The sequence below is a fragment of the Mixophyes fleayi genome, chromosome 1 (genome assembly GCF_038048845.1).
Source record: "Mixophyes fleayi isolate aMixFle1 chromosome 1, aMixFle1.hap1, whole genome shotgun sequence".
Lineage (NCBI taxonomy): Eukaryota > Metazoa > Chordata > Amphibia > Anura > Limnodynastidae > Mixophyes > Mixophyes fleayi.
The window spans coordinates 333,194,973-333,210,789 of NC_134402.1; the positions used below are offsets into that span (position 1 = coordinate 333,194,973).

General features: G+C 40.6%; 1 protein-coding gene across 1 annotated transcript in view; it reads right to left on the reverse strand.

The window, feature by feature from the left end:
* SCARF2 (scavenger receptor class F member 2) overlaps positions 1-15,817 on the reverse strand; it is a 191,003-nt gene that overhangs the window by 97,765 nt on the left and 77,421 nt on the right. Inside the window, exon 2 of the mRNA XM_075214734.1 lies at positions 7,660-7,718. Within this exon, the coding sequence (XP_075070835.1) occupies positions 7,660-7,718 (59 nt within the window). The remainder of the gene's footprint in view (positions 1-7,659; positions 7,719-15,817) is intronic.

Below are 15,817 nucleotides of genomic sequence, written 5' to 3' on the forward strand. Positions count from 1 at the left end.
TTAGAAGTTTTGTACTGATCCAGAGAACCACTTTCAGAAACGGTGCACAGTTTTAGCATCTCTACCTAGGACCAACCAAGACCTCTGTATTTCATTTATAAATAGGAGGCAGTTATATTTTGTTTTTTCTTACTGGCTAAAAGCAGTGTGCAGTGCGATTTTGTGTGTTTTTTCCCATAGATTGTAAGCTTGCGAGCAGGGCCTTCTCTCCTCTCTGTCTGTTTTACCCAGTTTGTTTATTAGTTTACTATGTTTGTCCCCAATTGTAAAGCGCTACGGAATATGTTGGTGCTATATAAATAAATGATGATGATAAATTTCCCCACATTTTACACCACACAGCATTTATTTTGCTGGCTATTACTCAATGAGTTCAATAATAATTCATGTTGTATTAATTCAGAAGTTACAAAATATTGTATATACAGTTTAAAGTACTGGATTTGTATGCTCATGTAAGAACACATCTATTTTGTTTTTGGTTTGTTGAAAAATCTATAGATAAAATAGTACACTGTGTTCAATTGCAAATTTTAACTATTTTTTTCTAATTTTACTTGATCTAGTTTGTATTCAGATTTTTCCTCTACATTACATATTCCCAGATTTTATACCAATTTTTCCTGTTCCCTTGAATAATAATGGGATTTGACTGAAACACTATGTGACTCTTGCATCTTCAAGATGACGCTCACATTTAATTCTGATATAATAGCCATCTGCTTTATATGTTGGATGCCAGACAACTTACATATAAACAAACAATTTCTCCTTGGCGGCCCCATAGCACTGACCTAACATAGACCACATGTCTATTAGATCGACCAGCTTGTCCAGCATTAATTGCACTGCCCACAGGAAACACAAGCCTTATAAACAATAAGCTTCTCTCCCACCTCTAGCCTGATTGACGGATGGCAAACCCATGTCTTCCTCCCCTGGAGTCTGACACTACCCAGCTCACCTAGATAAAGGTGATTACAAGATGTGCTCTATTTGGATTGTTTGCAAGGCCCGTTACAGTCACACCCTGGGGCCTGCTAGATGTGAGGGAAGATTATTTGCTAAACATATGTGGTAAAGCTGGGTACACACTACTGTACAGGTTTTTCACTCAATCATCATGCCAATCACACAATAAACGACTGTTAGGTCCGATATTGCATTAGTGTGTACGATACCACGATCATGTTTTATCGTACCAATGCACAACGTATCATTTGATTTGATTTTATAAACTGACTAAAAATCATTATGAATGATGGAACAATGTCGGGCAAATTATGAAGTGTGTATGCATTCACAATCAGCAGTGTAGACAGATCTCTATAGAGTGTACGCTCTTTTCAGCAGATGGTTGCGACAGATGAGGTGCACAGATCTGAAGGTAACTCATGTAGGTGTGTACACATGAACCAGCATGCTCATCGGGACTTTCAATCATTGGTAAAATTGTTACAGATATCTCATTGGGAGAAATTTTGTGTAGTGTGTACCTAACTTAAGTCAATCACTTTGCCACTATTATCATTATTATTTAAAGCACTGTTGGCATCTCCTTTATATTGTAGCTTGAAATACGCAGCACCTACCGTATTTCCCCATGTGTAAGACGCACTTTTTTCCCCCAAATTTTGTGTCTAAAACCTGGGTGCTTCTTATACAGGGGTAGCGGGGATGCAGGGGGGGGCAGCATTACAGTGACAGTGGGGTGGAATCGAGGGGGAGTGGGGCAGCGCTACAGTGACAGCAGGGGGGATCGAGGGGGAGCGGGGCAGCGTTACAGTGACAGCGGGGGAGATCGAGGGGGAGCAGGGCAGCGTTAGTGACAGAGGGGGGGATCCAGGAGGAGAGGGACAGGCACAGTGGCAGCGGGGATCACGGAGGAGGGGGACAGGCACAGTGGCAGCGGGGATCACGGAGGAGGGGGACAGTCACAGTGGCAGCGGGGATCACAGAGGAGGGGGACAGTCACAGTGGCAGCGGGGATCACGGAGGAGGGGGACAGGCACAGTGGCAGCGGGGATTACAGAGGAGGGGGACAGTCACAGTGGCAGCGGGGATCACGGAGGAGAGGGACAGGCACTGTGGCAGCGGGGATCACGGAGGAGGGGGACAGGCACAGTGGCAGCGGGAATCACGGAGGAGGGGGACAGGCACAGTGGCAGCGGGGATCACAGAGGAGGTGGACAAAGGCACAGTTGCATCGGGGATCTAGGAGGAGGTGGACAGAGGCACAGTGGCACAGTGGCAGCAGGGGGGGAGAGTGTGCTGCCTGGCTGCTCTGATCACAATCAGAGCAGCCGGCCATTACACTCTGCCTGCCTTTTTTGACAACTACCATAATATTTTATTTTTCAAATTTCGGGGCCAAAATTAAAGTGCGTCTTATACATGGGATAGCCTTATACATGGGGAAATATGGTATATCCATTTACATCGTAGTTCTTTTGTAGTTTTACAACAAACCTGCAGGACATTCATTTTACATAATAGAAGGCTTTCACTTGTATATGCACTGATGCTTATTAATAGTGATGGATGAAACACTGCAGGAACAAGCACAATTCTGTATTTTATGGAAGAAACTTCACAGACATAAAATCAGTGACGTGGTTCTGGCTGAAGAAAGAGGCATGTGATTGTAGGTGATTTGGGGAATGTGTTATATTACCACCTCACAGTCAATCATTTGTCACCCTCTTTTCCCAGGAACATCGTATTGCTGTGTCTGTGAAGTGTCTCAAGCATGTAAAATATATTGACGTAGTTATATAGTCCAAAATATATATATTACGGCACTCCAAAGTGAACAAATGTCTGGGTGAACACTGAAAAGTGCCAAAAAAACATAAGAGGTGCTCAGTATAAAATACAAATTGAAATGTTTTATTTAACATTAATTATCTTAAGAAAGAGCTAAAGGAAAACTTTGAATTTTTTTTTGTTTTATGTTACATATAGGTATGTTTTATATCACATTATAGCGAAAACATAGCACTACTATACATTATCAAATATAGCACATTATAGTATATTAGACAGATAAAAGACACTCATCAAAAGTTCAAAACACAGATCAACAGACTTATAAAATCTGTTACTAGGCACAGAGCCGGAGATACCATTGGGCAAACCTAGTGGTCCCCTAGGGAGAAAATAGTTAGGAGGCTCCTAAAACATAATTTCACTCATTCAATATTTTTAATGTCTCCACGATGCTCCCACACGGAGCATCAGTGTCACGGGCACTAGGAGTTCTACCCAGGATTCACCAGATGATAATGCTTACCAGAGGGGCGGGGTTTACACAGCGATCCTCTGGGCAGTAGGGTGAATAGTAGGAACGTTATACAATAGCAGGTGGAGAGAGAATGTCAATGGAGTAAATAGGAGTCAGCGACTCGCAGCTATAATGGTAGGAAAGTCAGCGACTTGCAACTATAGTGCAGAGGCAGGTATCAACCAAGAAGAGCCGGGCGGACGTGAATAGGTGAAGGAAGGTAACGGGAGAGTCAGTGGTCTGCAGATAGCAAGTTGTACCACTGCTGTGATGAGAAGACTTGTTCAGGTGCAGATAGGTAGCGGGAGAGTCAGTGGTCTGCGGATAGCAAGTTGTACCACTGCTGTGATGGGAAGACTTGTCCAGGTGCAGGTAGGTAGCGGGGAAGTCAGAGTGTCTGCGGATAGCAAGTTGTACCACTGCTGTGATGAGAAGACTTGTCCAGTTGCAGGTAGGTAGCGGAGGAGTCAGTGGTCTGCGGATAGCAAGTTGTACCACTGCTGTGATGGGAAGACTTGTCCAGGTGCAGGTAGGTAGCGGGGAAGTCAGAGTGTCTGCGGATAGCAAGTTGTACCACTGCTGTGATGGGAAGACTTGTCCAGGTGCAGGTAGGTAGCGGGGAAGTCAGAGTGTCTGCGGATAGCAAGTTGTACCACTGCTGTGAAGGGAAGACTTGTCCAGGTGCAGGTAGGTAGCGGGGAAGTCAGTGGTCTGCGGATAGCAAGTTGTACCACTGCGAGGAGGTGAGGACTTGTCCAGGTGCGGATAGGTAGAGAAATAGCAATAGTCTATGACTGTATGTATACAGCTGGAGTGCAGAGAAGCTTGTCCAAACAGATATGCAGGGTAACAGCTAATAGTCTATAGCGGGTATGTATACTGCTGCTGAGTAGAGAGGCTTGTCCAAAGCAGATATGCAGGATAACAGCTAATAGTCTATAGCGGGTATGTATACCGCTGCTGAGTAGAGAAACTTGTCCAAGGCAGATATGCAGGATAACAGTAAATAGTCAATAACAAGTATGCATACCGCCGCTGAGTAGAGAGGCTTGTCCCGGTGCAGACACAGTAGGAGAGCTGGGAAGCTGTAGCGGGTATGGGAACCGCCGGTGAGTAGAGCAGGTAATCCAGCAGGAAGCAGAAGACACGAGCAGGAGAGCTAGGAGTCTGTAGCGGGTATGGGAACCGCCGATGAGCAGAGCAGGTAATCCAGCAGGAAGCAGAAGACACGAGCAAGAGAGCTAGGAGTCTGTAGCGGGTATGGGAACCGCCGATGAGCAGAGCAGGTAATCCAGCAGGAAGCAGAAGACACAAGCAGGAGAGCTAGGAGTCTGTAGCGGGTATGGGAACCGCCGATGAGCAGAGCAGGTAATCCAGCAGGAAGCAGAAGACACGAGCAGGAGAGCTACGAGTCTGTAGCGGGTATGCGAACCGCCGATGAGCAGAGCAGGTAATCCAGCAGGAAACAGAAGACACGAGCAGGAGAGCTAGGAGTCTGTAGCAGGTATGGGAACCGCCGATGAGCAGAGCAGGTAATCCAGCAGGAAACAGAAGACACGAGCAGGAGAGCTAGGAGTCTGTAGCGGGTATGGGAACCGCCGATGAGCAGAGCAGGTAATCCAGCAGGAAACTGAAGATACGAGCAGGACACAGGGAACACCTTCAGAGACTCACAGGGAGTGAGAATCAAGATCAGGCAACGATACAAAGGCCACAGGTGCCTTAAATAGGGAGAGGTGATTGATCCACCAATTAAGTTAAAAGCAAGGTCATAAGAGTTCAGGGATCCTGCACATGCACAGTCCTATCAAGATGGCGGACGGCCGCGGCTCAGGACAGGCGCCGGCAGGAAGGTGAGAGAACCACGCACAAGAGCAGAGGCACTCACGGTCCGGTGAGTGACAATCGGCCACTGACATGGAGGCGAAGAAGCCAAGCAGCCAGCAGTTTCTTATCTGTGAAGCTGTTGGCTGCTCCTCAATGTCAGTGATGTGCTGAGCTAAGATGTCACTGCACACTCCCAGACAGGAGATGTTGCCCCCACTTTTCCCATCTGCTAAGAAATTGCAAGAGAGCTGTGGGCACCGCCTCCAAGAATGTGAGATGCCCACAGTGCTTTCACCGGCCTTGTCTATGCAGGCTGGTTTCAAAAACTGGCTGTGTCTAGTGTTATATTGCATGAGCAGCACTGGATAAGTGTAAATTTAAATTAATAACCACTGTGGGAGGTGTGATTCCTAAAGGGAGTGAGGTCATATAAAGGTGGGGAGTGACATCATAACCAAATATTGGGATACGGATTGTGTTTGCATAACATTTTTACAGTATAAAATGTGTTTGGCTGGATCACGTATAAATAATTTATTGTATAAATTAATTTCAATTAGTGGTGCAGTGCACCAATGTATATCATTGCAAATGTACTGATTTTTGTATTAGAAATGCATTGATTTCTGACGCAGTAACCATATGTTGGAGAAAATGTGTTTTTCTAAGAAGGGAAGAATGCAAATCCCATGCTAATTAGTCCTTTTCATTTGTGAGTGACTAAGATCGCTTTTAGTCTGAATGCACAGGAGGGGGTCATTAGACTTTCATCCTGTGTCTTACAGAGATTGGAAACCTAACCTTTTTGAGGTTAAATTGCATTTAAATCCAACTTTAGAGAACATGCTAATTGTTCAATATAATATCTCAAATATAGTGATGCCAGGTAGGAAAGGGGCTGTTATACCCCCTGCCAATATGTGTGTAAGAAGCAGTATATAAAGAGCTCTGTTTGAACATGTAATGTATTATACCAATTGTACTTCTGCATGATCACTAGTACCTCCAACTAATATATGTAATGGTCCTTGTAAGGACCCCATGAGCAAACAAAAATCAGTGCTTGAAGATTCTGCATTACACCTATTGTTTGCAGTATTCTGTGACCAACAGATAAGAGCTTACACTCTACTCCATTCCCGACTGTCCTGTGTTGAGCCCAGCATCTCTGTCAATGCTCTGCCCGCTACCCAATTGTCCTGATCCATAGTAAGCGGTCAGGAGATATGAGCCAATCCACAAGGTGACACCAGTAGAAGTGGTCAGTAACAGTCAGTTGCTGATGGTGAGAAAGAAAACCCAGATAAACTGTGCAGGAAGAACATCCCGTCATCCTTCTTCCCCCAACAGACTGGGTGGTGAAGTAAGCTCATCCGGTCACAGAGTGTAATTGACACTACCGCAGAATATAAAATGTCATAGTATGGGGATGCTTTTTATGGATGGTTTCTCCTAAGGTACCTTTTTATATTCAGGCTTCTAACAGGAGTTTCAAATCTCACATGGTCTTCTGACTTTACATGGAAATATTTAATGTGTGTGAGTCTGAGGTGCTGTCTTTAAATAGAAATCTATATTCTGGTAGGTTTGTATTAATTCAGGGATACATCAAGAAAAGTTTTCTCAGACAAGTGTAAAAACCATTTGAGTCAGTAATTATTGAAATCCCCAGATACATAAGTAGGGTACATGACCCCTGAGGGCAGAAAGACCATAAGGGTATGTGAAAATAAACTGTGGGCAATGGCAGTGATATAATTGTACACAGACAGGGAAAATCTGAAATTTGTTTTATTTAAATCTATCTTTCATCTTTAAATCTTTATCTTCCATGATTGTCCCTCAGGAATACTTTGCTCTTGGCTGTGCTGAAGTGATTCAACTAAAGTAATTTATAGACTCTAAAGTAACCTGCACTGGGATTGGATATTGCATCAAATATGATTAATTACAGCAGCCAATATGAGCTCACTGTATTAGAAGCAACTAATGTTAGTAACCAATCATAGCACAGGATATTTGTCAATAGATTCTATTACATTTCAAACTGTAGTGGAAGCACCCCAGGCAAAGACAACAACAACACACTGCTGCACCATTGTATATATTACGCTGCACATTGGAGTTATTAAAAATGATTTTGTTTGGTTACCAGGCTCAACATTAAATGGGCTGTTAACTTGCACATGCCTGACAGGTGACAGCATAGTGTGAGGAAATATCAATCTCTGTCTCACACAGACTCGTCCTTGTCAAAATCTGAGGATAGTTTGAAAGACACAAATCTGTACTTACACTAATCAAAACTGTTAACCGTGACAATGCATTCATTCTAAATGACTAATATAATGCGTTATAGCACTTATACTACCACCAGACCAAGCAGCAATATAGTATATATATAGTGCAATACAATATAATATAGTGCAAAATACATCTCCAATAATATTATTTCCCCAAGAACAAAATGTCTGAGAAAACAAATATTCACTTGATAGACATCATGAAAATAATTTCATATTGAACAATTCCAATATATTCATGCTTACCTAGTAAACACTCTTCTCCTTGCTGTCGCCATCCTGGGCAGCATGTGAAACTTGAAGAGCTGTTTTGTAAAATAAAAATAAAAATACACTAAACGTTAGACTCATTACTTCAAATTGTGTAGCACAAATATAAATAAGATTACTATTTGTCTTGTACAATAAACATGATTGAAAGGACCACAGAACTGGTGTTTTAAGGTGTACATACCCTTTAAGGCATAAAGGACTCTTTTCTTTATTAAATAGACCATTCTGTGCAATAAACCAAAATTATGATTTTTATTGTTTTCAACAAAATGGGTACACCTGTATTTGCCATGGTTTTAATATAAATCCTATATTTTAGATATTTTTTAATAAATTAAAGAGCTCTGTTTAGATGATCTGTTTCTATGCTGGACCCTCTTACTTCTAGTTTTGGTCCAGCTCTCTAGAGTAAATATTTAGCATATTTTCTGTGGCTGAATCCACCATCCCCCACAAAATGTGAAGAAATAACTTATTGTTTCAATTTGTGCTATTGTCATAGTGTGCCTGGTGTATATTATTGTAACTGGAAAAAAGTTTCTTAATCTCTAAGGTAGTATGCCAACAGCATCATTGTGTGAAACTGAGACAGGAAAACCCACATTAATTAGCATCTGATCTGAGGCTAGGTGTGTGTGTGGGGGGGTGGGGGGGTGATAGCTTGACCGCTAAATTTCTTTGTTTGAATGCATACCAGGGGGTCCTTTGAGAACCCCAGGTCACTGTAAATTGTGTTTAAATACGTGTTTTAGACGTTAGCCTTGCTCCCTGTGCATAGAGGTATCCCCTTAAGCTAAACATTAAATGTGATATTCTTGAGTTGTAAAATCTCCTGTTGGCTTGAATGAAGTTCTGCCGTCATTCAAAACCAGAGGATAAATAGCTCGTAAAGGCTCTGTCCATTGGGCCAGCCAAATATTGTTCTGATTGGTTGGCTTGTTGCAGTCTAGTCCCTCTCCAAGACTGGCCACCTTGTTCAAATAGTCGTTAGGATTGTTGCAGTATTTCAAGTGGTTATTTGAGTTTATAACAGCGGTGAAGACAGGTTTTGGCTCTACAAAAAGAGCACATGTTGCTGTATTGTGTGTGTACAATTGTTTAATCCATTTGGGTGATCATCCCTACCACAGAGGGATGTGTAATAGTTTGTAATGACTATTTCAGCAATAAACACTACAAGGAATGAAGCATGGTGCCTATTAACTGTTGAAAATATATGTCCTATAGATAAGAGCTCTAAAACTCTAATTCATTCCCTGGCTGTGTTTTTAGCCCAGCACCCTGAGTCAACAATCATGCAGTCCTGATCCAAAGTAAGTGGTCAGGCGTAAACCAGCCACAGTCGCCAGGAAAGAGGTGCTGCAACAGCTATATACAACACCCAGAAATAAGTGGTTCCAGACTCTAGTGAAGAAGGCTGGTGACAGTGACTAGTTTCCTACAACTTGTGCATAGTTTCCACTCAGCGTTGGTGAGCGTTGGTCTGTTGTTCCTGACCACACCAACAGGAGTGCTCAGGAACAACAGATTACTGACAGTAAATGGGACCACAAGATAAATCTGTAAAACCACAGAAAAACTGACCAGAGAAAGACACTTCAGTTTATCAAACCTCTAATCTCTGGCCACTTTTTCAAATGGACAGGCGAAGTGCTATGGTTGTATTTCTTGGCTGCTTCTATGGTACATAGGAATGAACATTAGCCAATTATTTTTCCATATTTCCATTCCAAGTGTAGAAATTTAAGTAGATATGATTTTCAGTAGCTACTGCAATGCAGAATATGTATATGCATATAAGGTGATCCAAAATCTAAAGAATGGCGAGATAGCGCAAACAGCATGCAGTTGGACCAATCTTGCCTCTCACAACCACATCTTTTTTTCTGGATTTATCACTGGCGGTTTTTCTGACGTTTTGGCAAACATCAGCTTAGTAAACCTGACTATTTGTGTTTTGATCATGTTAAAAATCGTGGTGGCAATTTGTATTATGGTGTTTTGGTTTGGCAACGGTTTCATCAAAACGCTTTTCAGTAAATCTACCCCTGATAGTGGATATTGAAAGTGTGTATATATATGTATTATCTCAATGTTCTCATGTGCACATTAAGTAGAACTCTAATAAATTTGTCACTTTGCCAATTTATTAAATACTTTTAAGTCATTGTATTGTTTCAGGGTGAGCCATTTTCCTCCTGAGTTAGAAGCACAGGTCTACAAACATTTCTAAAGCCCGCAACATCTTCCCACATCCCATCAGACATTTTCCATGTGTGCATGAAGGTCAGTTGGTGAGCGCTCCCACTGAAGATACAAACTACAGTAAAGCTGTAAATGTTCCACAATAGATTTCACAGAGTTTAGAAAAATGACAAATGTGCCAGTAACAAATTGGTAGTGTTGTTGTATTTCATGTCTCAACTGACTTCTTTCTAAAAAGAATGTAGATAAGTGTGCAGAGTGGCATACTGACAAATGAATAAAATGTCCACCTTTAATTTCATTTTATACCATTTGGGCCATTTTATGTGCTAAATTGAATCTCTGCATTTGACACTGAGCAGCAAGGAAAAACTTCAGTGCAGTAGGACACTCTACTCTCTTTGGACTGTAATGCCCTTCTCTTTTTACATGTCTTCTGGCCTTAGATACAGCAGACAGCTTAAAGTTTGGTGTTGATGCCAGAATGTGGTTAAACTCCATTAATTCTTATGTTGGAAAAGTGATTTAAATATGGAATAGTCTTTCTATAACAAGGCATGAGGGGTGGCTGGCAAAGGGCAATGGGGCAATTGCCTCAGGAACGTTCCCTATTACAGATACATGCAGATCAGTGTAGGCCCTACTATATTCTAGTTTAGCACACTGCCCTGCACACATATTACTCATTTAGAAGTTCTAGCATTTAAACAGTTATACATGGAAAGTTTCATTTACATCTTGGTTATTAGCCAAACTGCCAGAGGCTGAAAGGGTTTTGCACAGCTCGTATGGAAAATACAGAACAGAATATGCAGTATCATGGATAAAAAAGAAACGCAAGGCTTGTGCCAATAAGCCATAACTTGTATTTTGTGCTACACAGTGATTGAGACCTTGATGATCTGTAAAACATACAATTTTCTTTTCTACGTATGTTAATTAAAAATACCCGGCAAATTTTATTCAATAAAAAGTAAAGCAAAAACAATAAAATATAGTCCTTGTAATGCACTCCCTCATTCGTTAAGCCATAAGTATGACAGGCGCACTTAGGGGGTTTCCTGTTGTCCACAACCCCTTCCCCTACCACCACCACCACAACACAGATTAGCGAATCAAGTGCTCCATAAAAGCGTAGAAGCCAGTTAGACGTATGACACCAACCAGCGGAATACAGGTGAGAAGGTGCAGAACTCTCAAAAGTGCCTTATAAATCAGAAATAACAGCAACTGATGAATGATTTATGACACAATGCTTCTAAAGTGTTTTTCTACTGTGACTGGAACATGGCATTGGAAAATAACTGCCAGATAGACTTTTCTGCAGCTCCCACCATACACAACAGGAGGAGGAGTTTACAATCTCTATGCATTTAGTTCTCTTTCCATAGTGAAAAGCAGCCCCAGGTCAACACATAACTTGTTCTTCTATGTGCAGGGGTGCAAATAACAATATACCCCCTCCCCCCCAAACCCCACTCTCAAGCAATCAAAGCGTCAAGAAAGGGAAAACCTTTGTGTATGGCGGTCATTAAAAAGTAGTCCATAGAAATCCCAGCTTTCATAATTTTGCATTGCGCATCACAGTGTGTGAATTATGAAGAGAGAAGAGATTTTTATATTTAATAAAAAGGGAAAGTTTTGGGGAGTTTTTATGATAAACTATATTTGAAAATTTGTATGTACAGTCATGGCCAAAAGTTTTGAGAATGACACAAGTATTGGTTTTCACAAAGTTTGCTGCTTCAGTTTTTAGACCCCTTTGTCAGATGTTGCTATGGTGTACTGAAGTAAAATTGCAAGCATTTCATAAGTGTCAAAGGCTTTGATTGACAATTACATTAAGTTTATGTAAAGAGTCAATATTTGCAGTGTTGACCCTTCTTTTTGAAGACCTCTGCAATTCGCTCCAGTCATGCTGTCTGTCAGGGATAAGCCCTCTCTAGCTACTCCCTGATTAGATATCTTATCATATATTCCAACAGTCATACTTTTTAATCACCTCTATTTTGTCAGGAAACTGTTCCTGAACCCCTTTATCTGTCACAAACCTCCTTAAATTGTTAACTTTCATAAACAAAAGGTACAATGCTTACAGATAATTAAAAAAAAAAAATTAGATAAAGATTTTACATACAAATAAAAAATTGCAAACAGTTATAAAAACAAATGGGAGGAAAGTACAGAGCATCACTTACACATAATAATCTGTATGCCTGGGGATAGGCAGAAAAGATGGACAGTCCTTCAATTAGGTTGATCCCCAAGAAGCTGACAGTTTGTCCCTTCACAACACAGGTTTTTAAGCAAACTCAAATGGGACGGCATTCACAGGGGCAGTGTGAATTCTAATGTGGGGGCAGGAATGTCCCTTGGGTGTCACCTAAGGCTTGTTCAAAACTATTCCTAAGTTTTGACCTGTCTTAGCTTTTCTCAGATATATCTCAGAAACATAACTCCCCCGTCAATAAACCGGTCATAATCTCCCGCACATTTAATTACCAAACATGATGGAATCATAGCAATATGAAATACCTTTCCCAAAGACACATGATTATAGCTGTTCCCGGGTAACACTAGTAAGTATAATTCACAACCCGGTGTGGTTTTTTCCCCTGAGTAGGGAGTGGCACCCAGATTTCCCAAAAAATGAAATATGAAGACCTTTCTTTGAAGTTCATATTTCTATATACCTGTATAGGCAGCCTTCAAATGCTGCCTGTGTCTACAAGGATCTCACCTAGGTATCTGGCTCTCCCTAATTTACATCTAGCGGTTCTTTTGGGTTTACAAAACCTATTGAAAGGAAGTCAATTAGGAAGTGGAATACATGATCAAAACAATGGAAGTCTAGTATCTGCGATCTGCATGTCTTAAGTTTGTCTCCTCACAAAGGGTCTGCTAAACCTAATTACCTCCTAATTGAATAATTGACCAAATGTTTTAAAAATGAAACAAACTTTTCTAAAGGGGACAATCATGTTCACTTATATTTATCAATGTAATATTTTATTTGGGCCCTGATATTTAATATTCTATTTCATCATAACATATTTTATGCCCTCATCCTGACACTGTCAATCAACTTCTAGGCCACATACTGACTGATGGCCGTACATTCTTGCCTAATCAATGCTTGGAGTTTGTCAAAATGTGGGGGTTTTTGTTCGTCCACCTGCCTCTTGAGGATTGACCACAAGTTCTCAATGGGATTAAGGTGTGGGGAGTTTCCTGGCTATGGACCCAAAATGTCTATGTTTTGATCCCCGAGCCATTTAGTTATCACTTTTGCCTTATGGCAATGTGCTCCATCATGCTGGAACAGGCATTGTTCATCACCAAGCTGTTCTTGGATGGTTTGGAGAAGTTGGTGTTGGAGGATGTTTTGGTACCATTTTCATAGCTGTGTTCTTAGGCCAAATTGAGAGTGAGTCCACTCCCTTGGCTGAGCAGCAAACCCACACATAAATGGTCTCAGAATGCTTTACTGTTGACATGACACAGGACTGATGGTAGTGCTCACCTTTCCTTCTCCGGACAAGCATTTTTCCAGATGTCTCAAACAATGTGAAATGGGATTCCTCAGAGAAAATGACTTTACCCTGTCCTCAGCAATCAAATTCCTGTACCTTTTGCAGAACATAAATCTGTCCCTGATGTTTTTCCTGGATAGAAGTGGCTTCTTCTGGCCTTCTTGACACCAGGCCATCCTCCAAAAGTCTTCGCCTCACTGTGCATGCAGATGCACTCACACCTGCCTGCTGCCATTCATGAGCAAGCTTTGCACTGGTGGTGCCCTGATCCCACAGTTGAAACTTTAGGAGACGGTCCTGGCACTTGCTGGGCGTTCTTGGGTGCCCTGAAGCCTTCTTCACAACTATTGAACCTCTCTACTTGAAATTCTTGATGATTCGATAGGTAGTTGATTTAGGTGCAATCTTACTAGCAGCAATATCCTTGCCTGTGAAGCCCTTTTTGTGCAAAGCAATGATGGCTGCACATTTCCTTGCAGGTAACCATGGTTAACAGCGGAAGAACAATGATTTCAAGCACCACCCTCCTTTAAAATCTTCCAGTCTGTTATTCTAACTCAATCAGCATGACAGAGTGATCTTCAGCCTTGTCCTTGTCAACACTCTCACCTGTGTTAACTAGAGAATCACTGACCTGATGTCAGCTGGTCCTTTTGTGGCAGGGCTAAAATGCAGTGGAAATGTTGTTTTTGGGATACAGTTCATTGTCATGGCAAAGAGCGACTTTGAAATTAATTGCAATTCATCTGATCACTCTTTATGACATTCTGGAGTATATGCCATTTGCCATCTTAAAAACTGAGGCAGCAGACTTTGTGAAAAATAATATTTGTGTCATTCTCAAAACTTTTGGCCATGACTGTATGTTGTCATTTATTTATTTTTACTAATTTGGTATACTATGCTGTGATCTGGGACTCAGATCCATTATCCTCGTACAACTAGAGTGGTAAAATTGTCTATTCAGAAGTTCAAAGTAGTTTTTTTAAATTAAATAAATTGGTGATCAAGATTTCGGGAGTGATTTTTACAATGAAACTTTATTTATTTGAGTTGTTATTTTTTTTATTCTTTTGTTATAATGTGCAGGGATCTTATTGTAAACGGAATTTGCTTGCGCTATATAAATAAATAATGATCATGATGATGTTCGGGACCCCTGTCCTTCACACAGTTGTCACTTCAGGCATCCAAGTCTTGTTAATTACCCCAGCCTTAAATGTTTCTGTCTCTCAGCACATCATGACACACTTTTAGTCAGTGGTGGCTACTCCTGAGTGTGATTAGGAGGTGCGCAACTTGGTGTGCACTGGGAACACAATTAAAGTACACCAGTGCAAAACCAAGGTGCATTGTTTGCACTTCATGAATTACCTCCACTAAGTTTATTAAACACATGAGCATAATAAGAAATGATTGTGGCTGGAAAAATCTATAAGTACAGAGCGCCACTCAAACGGAGAACAAAGCCATCTATTAAAAAAAAATACATGACTATCATGGATTTCAGACTTATAAAATGTTTATAAGGCACATACCTTTCACTTGTTTACATCTTGGTTGTATAACATTGAGCCCAGTCATACATTTAAAGGTACAAAGAATGTACTCACTTTAACAGCCCATCTGGTAAAATTATTAAAATGAGCTGCAGTTCTTCACTATTTAATTTTCTCTCCGTTTTTTCAGCAGATTCTGATTTTGAATCCACACATCCTGATCCCAGAACATAATCAAATGGATTATGTAGAGTTGCTTTGATAAAAAATGGCACAAGAGGTCTTTTGTTTCTATGCGAAAAAATACCCAAAGGGTAGAAATTTAATCATTAATCAGCCTCTGATGTAATGCAGCTATAAGAGAGAGGTTCTTCTATTTTTCTATAAGAAAGTCATTAGCCAGCTATTAGGTTAATTGTCATTATAGCAAACCAATATTCTTCACAAACCATTCTTTAGAAATACACAACTAAAATTTAAATTGTTTTGTCAATATGCATACTAGGACTCTGATATAAACTTCTTAGCACTATGCTACAAAATTAGGAATTTTTTTTCATTTCAATGTATCAGCACCATTATTGAACTGATGTTTACCAGTAGTTTAATTAAATCATCTATCTTACAAACACAGTAGGACCTATAAAAACGATAATGTTTTCTATAAACTGCTGTTAAAAATATAGTTTGTTTTAGAACAACTAGAAGTAGAATTCTATAATAAACAAATAGATAACGAAAGGGCCGATAAGCAGACAATATTACAAATTCATCTCAGTGTCTATTATGGTTTTATATTTTTAATAAATTTGTAATATTGTCTACTTATCAGCATTTTTGTCATCTATGTGTTTGTTGTTGTTGTTATACAGGTTTCAGTATCCTGTTTTTTTC